This window comes from Peromyscus californicus, unplaced genomic scaffold (assembly GCF_007827085.1).
Source record: "Peromyscus californicus insignis strain IS unplaced genomic scaffold, ASM782708v3 Scaffold_11__1_contigs__length_118956290, whole genome shotgun sequence".
Classification (NCBI taxonomy): domain Eukaryota; kingdom Metazoa; phylum Chordata; class Mammalia; order Rodentia; family Cricetidae; genus Peromyscus; species Peromyscus californicus.
In genome coordinates, this window is record NW_026294402.1 from 108,337,716 (window position 1) to 108,353,343 (window position 15,628).

Here is a 15,628-nt window from a genome sequence, read left to right on the forward strand (position 1 = left end):
CAACAAAAAACCTGCTGGTTTTGAAATAGAAAGCTACAGGTTAAAATTCTTGCTTCCCTCCATCATGAGATGCAGGACAAACTGACTTTCCTCTGAGTCTCAGTTTCTGCTGAGAGTGAGTGTCCACTAACATGGATGTGTTGAATTAAGTCAGAATGGAGTGAGTATCCACTCACGTGGATGTTCTGAGTTAAGTCAGGGCGGCACAGGCCTACAGGGAGCAGCTACTGTCAGGCACCAAGCTCCTGTATGTGAAGGGTCAGTGCTTGGGGCAGTGGACAGTAACTCTGCCTCGGTAACCAACCCTTTTTCTGATATTCAGGAAGACAGCAGGCAAGCAGCTGCTACTTTTCCCAAGTCTACCCCTCTAGTGGCAGGTGCCACAGAGCCCCACCTCAGTCTGTTCACTGTCAGACCACACGAACGGCCAGAGCATAACAGCACGAGTCAAATTGTGGGCCAATGCGTGAAACAGCAAGAAACAACATGTTAAGAGTCATCCTGTGGGGCTGGGGAGATGGCTCAGCAGTTAAGAGCATTGGCTGCTCTCTCAGAGGACCCAGGTTCAATTCCCAGTACCCACATGGCAGCTCACAACTGTAACTCCAGTTCCAGGGGATCTGACGCCCTCACAGACATACATGCAAGCAAACACTACTGGACATAAAATAAGAATAAATAAATCATTAAAAAGATGCTTAAAAAATGTTCTTTAAGCCGGGCGGGGTGGTGGCGCACGCCTTTAATCCCAGCACTCAGGAGGCAGAGCCAGGCGGATCTCTGTGAGTTCGAGGCCAGCCTGGTCTACAAAGCGAGTTCCAGGAAAGGCGCAAAGCTACACAGAGAAACCCTGTCTCAAAAAACCAAAAAAAAAAAAAAAAAAAAGTTCTTTAAAAAGCCATCCTGTTCCACACCTTCCTCCCCTGGTGGGTTTGGCACTGCCTACCCCAGTCCACCCACCAGCTCTTGGTTCCACCACCCCTCTCCCCTCTGGAAGCCTGGTCCTCCTGGAGCCATAGAGCAAAAGTGGGTCATACTCACTGCAATCTGGGGCAGTTCAAGCCCAGGGCCGTGAGAGATGCATCCGTGAGGTTGCTACAACCCGAGAGGCACACAGCCTGCAGCTGGTGGCAGCCCCCGCAGATCTGCACCACGCCCTCATCAGTGATGCGCTGGGGAGAAGGGTACAGGAGTCGGGCCCAGCACTGACTCAGGAGAGGAGACTCAGGCCAGGAGAATGAGCCTCCTGCTGCCCACCAGCACTTCACCCTGACACCTACACAAAACACAAGCAGGCTGGGTGTGACAGCACTCGCCTGTAGTCCTGGCACTAAGAAGGCTGAGGTGGGAGGATTGCCAGTTCTAGCCCATCCTGGACTACATAAGTGAAGCCAAAATAACAGTAAATAAGTCAGTCCAGGCTATCACTAAGTTGGTAGGTGCCTGCCTGGCATGCAAAAGGCTCTCTCTCCCCAAGTTCAATCCCAGTACTACTCAACAAACGAGTAGAGAGAGGCTTCTGCACAGCTATAAACTAGCCTAGTATATTGCTAACACTAGACACTGGAAGTCAAGGTTCTACCCAAAGAGTCATCAAAAGAGACTGTTTTCGGGAGAAATTCATAAACTCATGATAAAACATGAAATAAAGAACTCATGAGACTTCCTAGTTAAAAGACATGTCAGTATGCAGCTAAATGTGCAGACGGTGATTCTTCCTGTACTCACAGAAATCGTGTTGTGTTTACACGTCTATAACATCTCACCAAACAATTTAGAGAAAAGGAAAACTAGTTACTGATAAATTCCTTGGCATTCTATTTCATTTGTCTGTAAAGATCTGGAACAATCTTTGCATTCCAACACACTAATTCATGCAGTCATAAGCATGTACCTATCCTCTAGGCTTCCACCGGCCAGTGTTAACTCTGTAACTAGGGCCTGCCTTTGGCTAGTCCAGGCTGATCTGTGAAGCAGCTATGAACAACTGCTTTCCCTTCTACCGTCAGGCACTCTGAAGACTAGGATTCATTTACCAAAAGCTGAGTGCAAGGTCTTTTTCTCATGTTTCTCAAAACTCTAGGTTCCCTTTGGGTCATGCAGCCCAGGGCTGCACATCCACACAGCAGTGAGGAAGACCGGTAGTCCTTCCAGGGCTACTGCCTAGAGAAGAATGCTGGTTTCTCTTGCACACATTGTTTACAGCACGGCTACGTGCATGCGCCGCGCGTGTGTGTGTGTGTGTGTGTGTGTGTGTGTGTGTGTGTGTGCGCGCGCGCGCGCATGCATGCATGCACAATCTCAGGCCATTCTTCAGGTACTGGCCACCTTCTTTTTTGAGACACATTCTGTTCTGGCTCAGAACTCACCAAGTAGAGACGGCAGGCTGGCAAGCAAGCGGGAGGAATCCCACTGCCCCTGCTTCCCCAGTGCTGGCGTTATAGAACACGCCACCATGCTCAGCTTTTCCACATGGGTTCTCCGGGTCAAACTCAGGTCCTTGTGCTTACCTGACTGGGCTCGCTCCCCAGCCCAGTGCTACTGTTCTCACTGAGGAATTAGAGGAGCCATCACCCCAATGTATTAAGAAGAAATGAGATACTGAGATCTCACCAAGCTGTTCATGCCTAACAGATACCTAGTTACAGCATTCCTGATTTTTCTGTTTTCAAAGAGTCAGCCAGGCATACTGGTCACCACACCTGTAATCCCAGCTTTCAGTATGCTGAGGCATGAGAATTGTGAGTTTTAGGCTAGCCTGGGCTATGCAGTGAGACCCTATCTATCTCTCATATATATGTGTGATATATATGTCATATATATTCACATGTTTCTAAATATGAATACAATCAAGGCTGATTCCTATGATTTGGTGGAGGGACTAATATGCTGAACATGCTGCCTTATTATTGTTCTCACCTTACAAAGACTCACAGCTCCAATGAAGATAGAGGAAGAGGAGTCAGGGCAGGGTGATGTGGCCACCTGCCAGCCACTTTGGGCATGTGCGGCCAGACAATGGGGCTGCAGGCAGGTGCTGCAGGCAGTGGATGCGGGGAGGGAGGGTGCTGGGCACGGGTACAGAGGGGGCATGGGTGCGGGAGGGGGAGGGGGCATGGGGGCAGGGTCTCGGGTGTGGGAAGATGGGGGACACGGGTGTAGTGGATGGGGGAGGGGGATGGGACAGGACAGGGGGCACGAGTAGGGAGGGTAGGGGGCACGGGTGCAGGGGAGGGGCAGGGGGCATAGGGGCGGGGGCAAGGGTGTGAGAGACAGAGGGTACGGGGGGGCAGAGGGCACGGGTGCGGGGCAGGGGGCATGGGGTACGGGTGTGGGGGGGAGCAGGGGCCATGGGCGCGCGCGGGGTGGGGGGGGGGGGTAGGGGCAGGGGTCTGCGCCCAGGTGCCCAGGTCCATCCTTACCGAGCACGACTGCAGGTTGAGGCTCACGAGCTCGTGGCAGTGGTTCTGAATATGTTTCAGAGCTTCATCCTCTAACTGAGTGGAGGGCGGAAATGAGAGAGGGATGGGATCCGGTGAGAGAACGGTCAGGTCAAGATGACTGCCAGAGCAAGGGCAACAGGCGACCGACCGGATGTCTGTACCTGTGTGCAGCCCCTGAGCAGCAGGGCTTTCAGGCCCCGGCAGCCCCGTACCAGCGCCTCGATGCCTTCCTTTGTGATCTGGTCGCACCAGGACAGGTTCAGATACTCCAGGTTCCGGCAGCCATCGCTGAGAGAACAAACAACAACAGCACCCTGTGCAGCCTCCTGCAGACAGTGCTCAACTCAGTACACCACAGCAGCCTGGACAGGACACAGCCCAGGGCGCCTGAACCACCTCGTCCTCACCCGGGGGAGTCACTGCGAATGTCACACTGAGACGCTAACCACACTAGTGTTGGGTTTGGGGTTTCTCTGTGTAAGGGCACGTATGTGTGGGTACATGTTGTGTGTGGCCAGAAGTCGACTTTGGGCGTCTTCCTCAATTCCTCGCCACCTTTTGTTACTAATTCTTAAAAGATCAGTTGATTGTGATGAACTCACAAACAAAAAACCATGACACAGCTAGAGTGAGTGAGTCAAACGGTGATCCAGCCTCACACTCTGTCCATCTCAGTGTACTTATACGCAGTTAGAAAGGCCATTCCAAAGCCACGGCATTTCCCTTAGGATTTCGCACTTTCAGTATCAATTACAATTTTATGTACTTATCCATCACAAAAAGAAAAAATGATAGAATTGAAAACAGAAAATGATTAGCTTTAAATTGTCTTTTCAATCTTAAATTTGTGTGTGTTGGGGGGCGGGGCAGGATTATGTGCCTATGAACTATGCAGTTGCCCAGAGTGGCCAGGAGAGGGCATCATACCTCTGAATCTGGAGTTACGTCACCGGTGAGCTGCCCAACATGGGCGCCGGGAACTTGGTTCCTCTGCAAGAGCAGTATGTGCTCTTAACTACTGTGCCCTCTCCCCAGCCCCTGGCCTTATGTCCTCTTTCATGGCTCGTGTGCCTTTTCCTGCATTCCATCCCTCCTTATCACACAGGGTCTCTCACTGAACCTGGCTGGAGCTCCCAAACTCAGCTAGGCTGGCTGACCAGTGAGTCCCAGGGATCCTCCCATCTCTACCTCCCCAGGACCGGGGTCACAGGCGGGTACCACCATTCCTGGCTGTTTACATGGATTCTGGAGATTGCAACTTGGGTCGTTATTGCCTGACCGGCTGCGCCACCTCCTCAGCCCGCACTAGTTATTTTCTTGACCCCAAAACTCAAGTGCTCTCACCTGATCCCCTTTAAGGAGTTGTTGGTAACAGACACGCAGGACGTGAGATCCAGGTGTTTCAGCTTGGAACAGAATCTGCTAAGGCTGTAACACGTGCTGGAAAAAAGGCAGGCACACTAAAGATATTTTCAACCTTGTTTCTCACCCGGTGTCCCTGTGGCCACTCTGTCCCCAGATCCATCTTTATTCCTTACCTGTCAGTGATTTTTGTGCAGCCATTGAGGTTTAAATGTTCAATGTTCCGGCAGTTCTGCGCAAAGGTCCTAAAAGGGGTGGGGGCGGTAGAAGTTGTGTGGGTTTTCCCCAAAAGTAGCACAAAAAGCTTTAAAGCAAAATGAAGCACTGAGCCCGGGGCCGCAGGGTTGCTGCAAGCTGCAGAGTGGCCACTAGAGGGCAGCACAACCATCCACTTAGAACAGCACTTTCCAAAGACCACAGACTCCCGGGCAGATAAGGAGCTCAATAACCTGGGATGCTCTCAGGCACTGCGTGCTACTAGCCTGTCACCACACTTTGAGAAACGAAGGCCCAAGCTACCTGGCAGTTAACCCTCCTCCGGCCCCATCTTTGAGATCATCTGAGATGGGAGGCCTGAAACTTCTCACTGGAAAAGTCAGTTGGCAGCAAGGGGTGAACCCCTTCCTGTACCGTGCCCTGGGGGCACTCTGACCACTGTCAGTATCTTTAGTATCAGACCATGTTTACTGACAAGGATTCCGTGGCTGACAGTAAGGGCGGAAGCAGAGAACCACACACACTCCCACTCCTTGCCAGGGTGCTCTCAGGCAACCTGCTTCTTCCTCAGATACAACTTCAGTCTCAGAAGACCGAGTCCTGGCTGTTTCATGGCCATGAGTGTGTCAACTGCTGTCATCCCTGCCAAGTATAGGGATAAAATCCAACAAGTCCACGATGTCAAGGAGTGTGAGTGGAACAGAATGCCAGCAGCTGCCATGTGTGGCCCTGACATTTGCATCGGAAGAACTACCTAAGGCTGGGGACAGAATCAGCTAGAAGGATGGGATTGAAAGATCACCAAGGTCCCTTGGTGGGTACAGAGGCTACTTCTACCTTCGAAACTTAAAAATATGTCATTGTTTCTGGGATTGGGTAGTGAGAAGAGTCGAGCTTCAGAAATGTGGAAGTAGCCTAAATGAAATGCCACTCTGCCTGACCTTTTACTTTAATTAATTAATGGGGGGCTGAAGAGATGACCAGTGGATAAGAGCACTTGCTGCTCTTGCAGAGGACCTGAGTTTGAGTCCCAGCAGCCACAAGGCTGCACACAACATCTATAACTCCAGTAACAGGGAATCCAGGGTCCTCTTATGGCCTCTACAGGTACTATGTACATGTGGTGCACATACATATGTGCATACAAACACTTGTACACACAAAACATTCTCAAGTCTTTAATTAATTAATGGACTGATTTTCGTGGTGCTGGGGATCATGGGCCTCAAACATGCTACGTGAGCACGCTGCCATTCTTCACCCTACCTGCCCCAAGCCTAACAAAGGATATGACCCCAAAAAGAACAGTTAAAACAATGCAGCTGCATCCCAGACTTAAACTCAATAGAGCATTTATAGGAACAAAAACTGCTCCATACTCAAGAAGGTAGGATTCATGATGCCTGCCCAACACCGAGCAAAACCCTGTGTGCTTTCAACGGCGAGGAAATAGATCTACAAGGAACAGAGATCTCTCCATCCTATCCAAGCCCAACAGCAAAGACAGCAGCAGGCCAGGGCACTGAAAGGTTTGCTTTACCCAGAATGCCGCGGAGTACAGTGCCGAGTGAAGACATTTCATGGACACACGAGAGGGTTTTGTTCATTTGGGAGGAAGGCATGTTAAACATGACTGTATGCAAATGGACTGATGGACTGATTAACAACAAATTAGATGTGGTAGGTAGAAAACAGATCGGTGAGTCCGCCAAGAGCAAGGGCAGGGCACATGGTAGCGGTACAGCGTGTGCCTGGTATGGCCAGGGCCAACTGTGTTCACCAAGTGTGACGACAGTGAGACACAGATCACACCACAGCAGCAGCAAGCCTACGGCAGAACCCACCCGAGTGTGACCCTGCGCTGTACAGAAAACCAGTGCTGGTCGGGGCAGGGCTCGGTGGGAGAATCCGGCATGAGTGACCCTGGGTTCAGTCACTAACAACTGCCCCTCCAACACTCCAAATGGATCTATGTTTAAGTCAGAAAACTTCTAAGGGGTGCAGGACTCCCACTGCAGCAGATCCCTGACTGACAGTCACTGCACAGGACTCCCCACTGCAGCAGAGTCTCTGAGTAGCAAGTGGTTGGATTTAGGACTTTTAATGGTTGTCTGACAGTGACCAGTAGTTAGTAGAAATCACAGTGTGAGTTCTAGCTTCCCTCCATTGTTGCTCCGCACTGCTAAGGTCTGAATCCGCCCTGTTCCCACGAGCTCATTGGTGGAGCACGGGTCTCTTGCTAGTGCTACTTGAGGAAGCTGTGGAATTTTGAGGAGAGGGACCTAGCTAGATGAAGCAGGTTGCTGGGAGTGAGTTCCTGGAGCTATCTTTCCCTGGCTCTTTGCTGCCTTGCTTTCTACTTCCTGTTAACCAACAACAGCCTCTGCCACACATTCTCAGTGTGCACAGGGAGACAGCACAGACTAACCCTTCTGAAACTGGGAGCCGAGATAAACCTTCCCTAAGCTGTTCCTGTCAGGCATTCTGGTCACAATGACCACAGCTACTAACACCTGCAGTGAGACTGGAGGATGGGGCGCAATGTTCACTAAGGCTTGCATTTAGACACGGGGGGGGGGGGGGGGGGGGCGCACAGCTCACTAACACCTGAGTCAGACACTGGGGGGGGGGGGCACAGCTCACTAACACCTGAGTCACACTGGGGGGGGGGGGCACAGCTCACTAACACCTGAGTCACACTGGGGGGGGGGGCACAGCTCACTAACACCTGAGTCACACTGGGGGGGGGCACAGCTCACTAACACCTGAGTCAGACACTGGGGGGGGGCACAGCTCACTAACACCTAAGTCACACTGGGGGGGGGCACAGCTCACTAACACCTGAGTCACACTGGGGGGGGGGCACAGCTCACTAACACCTGAGTCACACTTGGGGGGAGGGACAGCTCACTAACACCTGAGTCACACTTGGGGGGTGGGGGGCACAGCTCCTGGCTGGAAACATGGTAACAAGAATGAACAGTGAAACCATTCCAGAAACTGTGTTGTGTTCAGATGCAGATGCTTGATAAAGTATGTAAGACACTCACAACTACACCATGAGACAGGCTTTGTATTGGACGCTTTTGCTCAGTTCTGTGCTCACAGCAAGTGTTCCAAACACACCTAAGGCCAAGCTAAGCTTTGAAGTTCAGTGAGGCTAGTGTATTAAACGCAATTGTAAGAGGTTACTTTTATGAATATGTATGTCTCTGTGTGTGCCATGTGAGGGCACTGGATCCCCTGGAGCTGGAGTTACAGCAGGTTCTGAGCTACTGGGCATGGGTTCCGGGAACTCTACAAGAGCAGCTGGTGCTCTCAAGCTCTGAGCCATCTCCCCAGCCCCTGAAGACAAGTTCATCAGAGGGTGAGCCTAACATCCCAAAGCACCTGTACATCTATGGGATGGATTACTGCTGGGCAGGAAAAGGAACAAATGCTATCTCCAGCAAGATGAATGAATGAATGAATGAATCCAGGGCAACTGTGCTGAGCGGCAGGAGCCACACACTGGAACAGAGTCCTCCCTCCGATGCACAGCATCTAAAGAGTTTGGGTTTCAAATTCAGGACAAACTACTAAATGTTCTTGGCCTCTCAACGGTGCTTCCTACCGGGTGTGGTGGTGCACACCTTTAACCCAGCACTCAGGAGGCAGAGGCAGGCGGGTCTCTGAGCTCCAGGCCAGCCTGGGCTACACAGAGAGTTCTAGGCCAGCCAGGGCTATATTATGAGACTCTAAAAATAAACAATAAAATGGCACTTCTTTCATAGTCGCCACCAGCAATCCACACTTCCACATTTATTTTGGTGTCTTCAATGGGACAACTATTAGAGTTATGTCTTACATTATAAGCTACACCAGGCCTATTAGTAAATTCCTGTTTCCTCTTAAGCTAGACTTAGTCCATTCCATTCCACTGATGCACAAAGCTTCTCAAGTAGAAACTCTGGGCTTAAAGATCTGAACCAGCCTTTTTTTTTTTTTTTTTTTTTTTTCCTGTCTCAGAAACCCTGAGACAGGATTTCTCTGTGTAGCCTTGGCTGTCCTGGAACTGGCTCTGTAGACCAGGCTGGCCTTGAACTCAGAGATCCCCCTGCCTCTGCCTTGAGTGCTGGGATTAAAGGCTGTGCCACCATGCCCAGCTTGAACTAGTCTGTAATATATCAGTATATCTACCCTGTACACAGTGACGGTTTCACGACAGCATTTTTCACTGTGGTAGCTCAAGCACAGGACCTTCATCTGCCCTTCCTTCTTTAACCCAATAGATCCTCCTCTACATTCTACTATATTTCTACTTTTAAAAAAAACCCTCATGAAGGCTGAGTGTGGTGTGGACCTCTGTGAGTTCAAGGCCATCTTGGTCTACATAGCAAGTTTCAGGGCAGCCAGGGCTAATCAAGAGACCCTGTCTTGAAAAGAATCCTTCATGGGCTGGAGAGACGATGTGGGGTAAAAATGCTTCCCATCAAGCCGATGTTGTAGTCAGCCTCCTGTGTCAACTACGTATAAACCTGGAGTCACCTGGGAAGAGGGAACCTCAGCTCCAGAACTGCTTCAATCAGAATGACCCACTGCCGGGCTGTGAGACCTTTGCTAAGTGATGTCGGAGGGCCCGGCTCACTGTGGGCGACACAATCCCTTAGCAGGCGGGCCTGGGCTGTAAGCAGTGTTCCTCCACGGCCTCTGCTTCAAGCTCTTGCCTTGAGTTCTTGCTTCGGTTTCCCTTGATGGCGGACTGTAACCTGCAAGCCAAATAAACCCTTTCTTCCTCCAACAAAGCATGGCTGCCTAGGAGGAAGGGACTATGCGTGTATTGTACAGGCACTATTAATCATCACAACAAAGTAATGTAATAAATCTGTCCCATCATGAGTAAGCAAAACTCCATTTCTGAAAGAGTTCATTTGTGTGTGAGTGAAGTCTTCTAAGAAACTAGAAGATGAGAGGGTAGAGAAGGGACAGCGGAGAGTAAGCCAAGAGTCACGGGCGCTGCCCGTCTGCCAGCTGTTCGACGGCAGGCACTTCTAGCACATCCACTCCTAACTGCCCCACCGGCATCCAGGAGAAAATAGCTCACGGCAGGCAGGGGAAGCCATCTGTCCCCAGGCTGCTCCCCTCAGGACAGTGGGGTGTCAGTTATTCTAAATGCACAGCTCTCGTTATGCAAATTATCACAGAAAGGACTTAATGGAAGAAAAGCACAGACTACGTTTGCTTTGCTTTTGCTGATGTCAACCATCAGCTGCGGTGGCTGTCACTCACTTTAAGGAAGAGTCCCCAACGCCGATGCAGCCGCGCAAGCTGAGTTTTCTAAGGAAGCCACCGCACCTCTTGGAGATGTTTTTCCACCACTCGGCCCTTAAATGGAGAAAGGTGGGAAACGGTCATTTTTTCATGCTGTTATTAATATTTAATAACAGAATAAGCTGAACTGTAAATTAAGTTTTCCAAATGCAGCAAGAGACGCGCACCGATGGTCTGGAGTCCATCCTCACCTGTCTTTCCATCAGCAGCACAGTGAGGATTCTCTGAGCACCTCACTGCCTTTCAAAGAATTGGAAAGCACCCTCCCACACTCACAGCTATTCCAGCTGTTCTACTGGAACGTAGCTGTGGAAGCCACTGGGGAGAATAAAATAATGCTCTAAAAAGCAAGTCAGTCTTTTTAATGTATGTGTATTGTGTGTGCATGTGGTGTGTGTTTTACATATAGCTATCTTGGCAGAGACCTGCAAACACTAGGGATCTGCTAGTGCTTGTGCTGGACACAAACCACAACATCGTCAGAGGGCTGGCTGGCACACACGGCTACCATCAGCTAGACTGCAAGTCTGACCGTCCACACTGGTAGTATTCATTATGTTTTCTTGAGGATTACCTGAACTTTTTAATATTGTATTTTTATGCGTATGTGTATGTGAGTACCCACAAAGGCCAGGAGAGGGTACTGGATCCCCTGGAGAGGCAGCTTGTAGGAGCGGGTAAGTCACACCCAGCATGTGTCTGTGAAGAGAACTGGGGTCCTCCAGAAAAGCAGCTAGGGGATGTCCACAGGAAGCCTCCCTTTCTGAGTGAATACAGAGGAGGTGTGGACGGGGGGGGGGGGGGGGGGGGGCGGGGGGGGGCCGGGGGGGGAGGCTGCAGTGGAATGTCAACTAACTAAACAAATAAATCAGTGAGCTCACTTGGTTGGGAGGGCTTGGGGGGAGTTGCATGGGGGAAATACATACAGGGCAGAAGTGAGTGTTTCACTGCCTATGTGTATGAAATTAAAAAATGGGCCGGGCGGTGGTGGCGCACGCCTTTAATCCCAGCACTCGGGAGGCAGAGCCAGGCGGATCTCTGTGAGTTCGAGGCCAGCCTGGGCTACCAAGTGAGTTCCAGGAGAGGCGCAAAGCTACACAGAGAAACCCTGTCTCGAAAAACCAAAAAAAAAAAAAAAAAATGAAGAAAAATTAATGTAAACATAAAAAAGAAAAAGCAGCAAGTGCTCTTAACCCCTGAGCCATCTCTCTAACAGGAGTTTATCATTTTTAAGCAAAATCCAAGACAATTGTAAAATAAATCTTTGCTACCAAAGGGGAAAGAAGATTAGGGCTTGGAAATCTAAACTGTAAGCAGCTAACAGCAGAACCCACAGCAGCTTCTGGCAGCTCTCTCCACTGCAAGACTTCATTCCTTTGTTCACTGGAACAACAGTTCTTATACCAGAATAAAAAATTATGTACATGGTGATAATTATGCACCACTGTTTCTAAGAGGGGGAAAAATAGCAAATCCTTTGCTAATTCAATGTTTATTCAATAGCCCTTGTTACCTGCCTGACATAGCACACCACAGGCATGCTCAGGATGAGAGGCTCTGGGGAGGCTTACATAGGCTTTTAAAACCCAAAGTTATGACTTTAACATATCACCTGGTTTCTTCTCATTTTTTGGTTAGATCTTTGAGAATCTTGTACTATCTGTTTTCCTCACATTCAAGCCCCTCAGATCCGCACAGATCCACCCCTTCCTTACGCACCCAACCTTGTGGGTTGTTTTGGTTTTTTTCACTCATCAGATCCGAGTTGTGCTACCCACACTGTCTCGGTGTGTGCCACTCTACTGGAGCATCGTCACTTTACCAGGGGCTATATTCTTTTGTTTTGTTGTTTGTTTTTCGAGACAGGGTTTCTCTGTGTAGTCCTGGCTGTTCTGGAACTCACTCTGTAGACCAGGCTGGCCTTGAACTCACAGAGATCCGCCTGCCTCTGCCTCCCAAGTGCTGGGATTAAAGGCGTGCGCCACCACCGCCTGGCTCAGGGGCTATATTCTTAAAGAAAAGTGACTCCTCCCTCTCCCAACAACTATCAACTGTCAATAGTGCCTCAGCTATCGGTGGGTTCCATTCGTAACCACAAAAATTGATGAGGAATGGACAATTTCTTTTTTATTTTAAAATTTTATTTATTTCTGTATATAAATGTAAAAGTACCATGGCACAAGTGTGGAGGTCAGAGGCCAATTTGCAAGAGTCTGTTCTCTCTTTCCACCACGTGGGGCCCCAGAACTGATCTCAGATAGTCAGGCTTGGTAGCAAGTGCCTTTACCCACTGAGTCATCTCCTGGTCTCATGTGTCCAGTCTCTGGAGGCATGGAAATGCCTCGCTATAGGCAAAGTTTCTGTCCTGCCTAGTCCCACAGCCATTCAGTCCCAAATAAACACACAGAGGCCTATATTAATTATAAACTGTTTAGCCTATAGCTCAGGCTTATTGCTAGATAGCTATTAAATCTTAAATTACCCCATTTCTGTTCATCTATGTATTGCCACATGTGGCTTCATGGTGTTACCTGTATTGAATTACATCTTGCTCCCCAGGCAGTGCTCAACATCTCCTCAGACTCCACCTTTCTCCTTCCTGTATCTCTGCTTAGATTTCTCACCTGCCTCTAAGCTACCTTGCCATAGGCCAAAGCATCTTATTTATTAACCAATGGTAGCAACACATATTCACAGCATACACAAAGACCATCCCCCAGCACTTCCCCTTTTCTGTCTAATCAAAAAGGAAGGCTTTCATTTTAACATAGTAAAATTACATATAACAGTTATCAAGCAAGAATTACAGTTATAATATCTAGTCTATTTGTATGTGGCATTTAAGATGTTATAATAACATAGGTTCTTTTTATAACAGTGAGACATGTCTGCTCCTGGCAGCACCAATACACTTCAAAGAAGATGATGGGCATCGAAGAAATCTCCATATGGAATTTCCTTTTCCTGTGGCAAAAGTTAGCCACTAGGAAAGAAAATGCTCTTGCCTCAACTGCTGACAGTATGCTGTCCAAATGCACAAGCAGGACACAAAAGAAAGGACTGCCCAACTTTGCCAAGACAAAGTAGGAAGGCCCTTTAGAAAATCCTGCTTCACAGATGAGTCTGTCAGATATGCTAGGCCTGTAGGCTGAAGATGGATGCCCCAATGTTGCAGAGGAACCCTGGGTGACTTTCCAGGCAGCCAGCTGTTTCTGTCATTTCTCATATTTTTTGGAAGTCACTTGCTTGCACTTATTGTTCACTCAGGTAATATTTCCTTCTCAGGTCTCTGATGGAGTTGAAGACTATAGTTATAGTTTTCCTTGTTAACAAATTCAGAAAAGAAACTCACTGAAGAGGTGTAAAAGTATATAAGTTTTAAAGACATCAAAAGATAGTTTCCATTGGTAATACAAGTTAGATACAAAGTGAATTAGGTACAACACTTTGGACTCATCAAAATAGAATAAATAATGGAGTATTTTCTCTGAATTGGAAAATTGTAAATGGACTGGACATTGTTAATGTAATTCTTGACTGTATATATTATATATAGTTATTATACTTACTATATATAATTTTTCCTATATTAGTTATAACCTTTTTTATTTTAGACAGAAAAAAGGAGAAGTATGGTGATATTTTGTATATGCTCTAACAAATCTTGTCTGAAGATCAGATAGCAGAGCCAGTCACAGAGTTAGTTATAGAGGCCTGGCAGTGGTGACACACACCTTTAATCCTAGCACTCAGGAGGCAGAGGTAGACAGATCTCTGTGAGTTCAGGCCACCCTGGACTATATGAGATTAATCCAGTTTAAAAGAGAAACAGAGCCAGGCGGTGATGGCTCACACCTTTTTTTTTTTTTTTTTTTTTTGAGACAGGGTTTCTCTGGGTAGCTTTGCGCCTTTCCTGGATCTCGCTCTGTAGACCAGGCTGGCCTCGAACTCACAAAGATCCACCTGCCTCTGCCTCCCAAGTACTGGGATTAAAGGTGTGCGCCACCACTGCCCGGCTGGCTCACACCTTTAATCCCAGTACTTGGGAGTCACACGCCTTTAATCCCAGCACTAGGAAGGTTGAGACAGGAAGTGATATGGCTGGGCAGAGAGAGGAATATAAGGTGGGAGGAAACAGGAGTTTGGGCCCCCTTTCACTGAGAACTCGGGTATTCAGTCTGAGGATTTGTGGAGACAGGATCTTCTCCTTTTGGCTGAGAAGTTGGTGAGGTGAGAAGTAGCCATGGCTTATTTCCTCTGATTTTTCAGCATTTACCCCCAATATCTGGCTCTGGGTTTTTATTATAAGACCAATTAGGATTCGCACAACACCTCACCTCAGAGGAGCATGTACATTCAGAAAGAATGGCACTGGAAGACTCCAAAAGCTCCTTCCATCTGAATACTTTATTCACCTTTTCTACCAACCCACAGGTGTGTAACCCACTTCCCTAGGTAGGTACCTAGACTCAACCTATTTGTTCCTCAGTTTCTTCAGTTTCTTTTTTTAAATTAGTTTATTTATCGATTTACATGTATGTGTTTGTCTATGTGAGTTTATGTGCACAATGTGAGTGTAGGAGCCCTCAGAGGCCACAAGAGGGCATCAGATTGCCTAGAACTGGAGTTGCAGATAGTTGTAAGCTGCCATGTGATATTGGGAATCAAACCCAGGTCCTTTGCAGGAGCAGCAAGTGCTCTTAACCACTGAACCATCTCTGCAGCCCCTCTGCAGTCTGGTATTGAGAGGACGGATGAACTGCATTAACACACGAGGCATGCTCAGAACTGTGTGGGCAGTCAGGAACTACTGCTGTGTGTTATCTGCAGGGACTAGGGCTTCTCTGATGTGGGATGTCCTTCTGTACGCTGCACATATGTGTTGCTTTTATTGGTTGACGAATAAAGCTGCTTTGGCCTATGGCAAGGCAGAATACAGCTAGGCGGGAAAGCTGAACGGAATACAGGGAGAAAGAAGGGCAGAGCTGAGACACCATCAGCCACCAGAGGAGCAAGCTGTATTAGAACACAGGGAAAGCCACGAGACACATGGCAAAACACAGATTAATAGAAAAGAATTAATTTAAGTTTTAAGAGCTAGTTAGTAATAAGCCTGAGAATAGGCCAAACAGTTTGTAATTAGTATTAAGCCTCTAAGTGATTATTTTATAAGTGGCTGTGGGACTGGGTGGGACAGAGAAAAGCTTTCAGTTATACTTCCCTTTCCAGAGGGACACATGGATCCTTTGGTCCTTGTCTCCTCTGTACTCACCCACCAAAGAATGAGGAATAAAGCG

General features: G+C 48.5%; 1 protein-coding gene across 1 annotated transcript in view; it reads right to left on the bottom strand.

The window, feature by feature from the left end:
• Window positions 1-15,628, bottom strand: part of Fbxl2 (F-box and leucine rich repeat protein 2) — a 59,160-nt gene that overhangs the window by 11,082 nt on the left and 32,450 nt on the right. Inside the window, 7 exon segments of the mRNA XM_052723117.1 lie at window positions 1,042-1,172; window positions 3,423-3,497; window positions 3,605-3,731; window positions 4,788-4,883; window positions 4,982-5,050; window positions 10,290-10,369; window positions 10,371-10,385. Coding sequence (XP_052579077.1) covers window positions 1,042-1,172; window positions 3,423-3,497; window positions 3,605-3,731; window positions 4,788-4,883; window positions 4,982-5,050; window positions 10,290-10,369; window positions 10,371-10,385 — 593 coding nt within the window.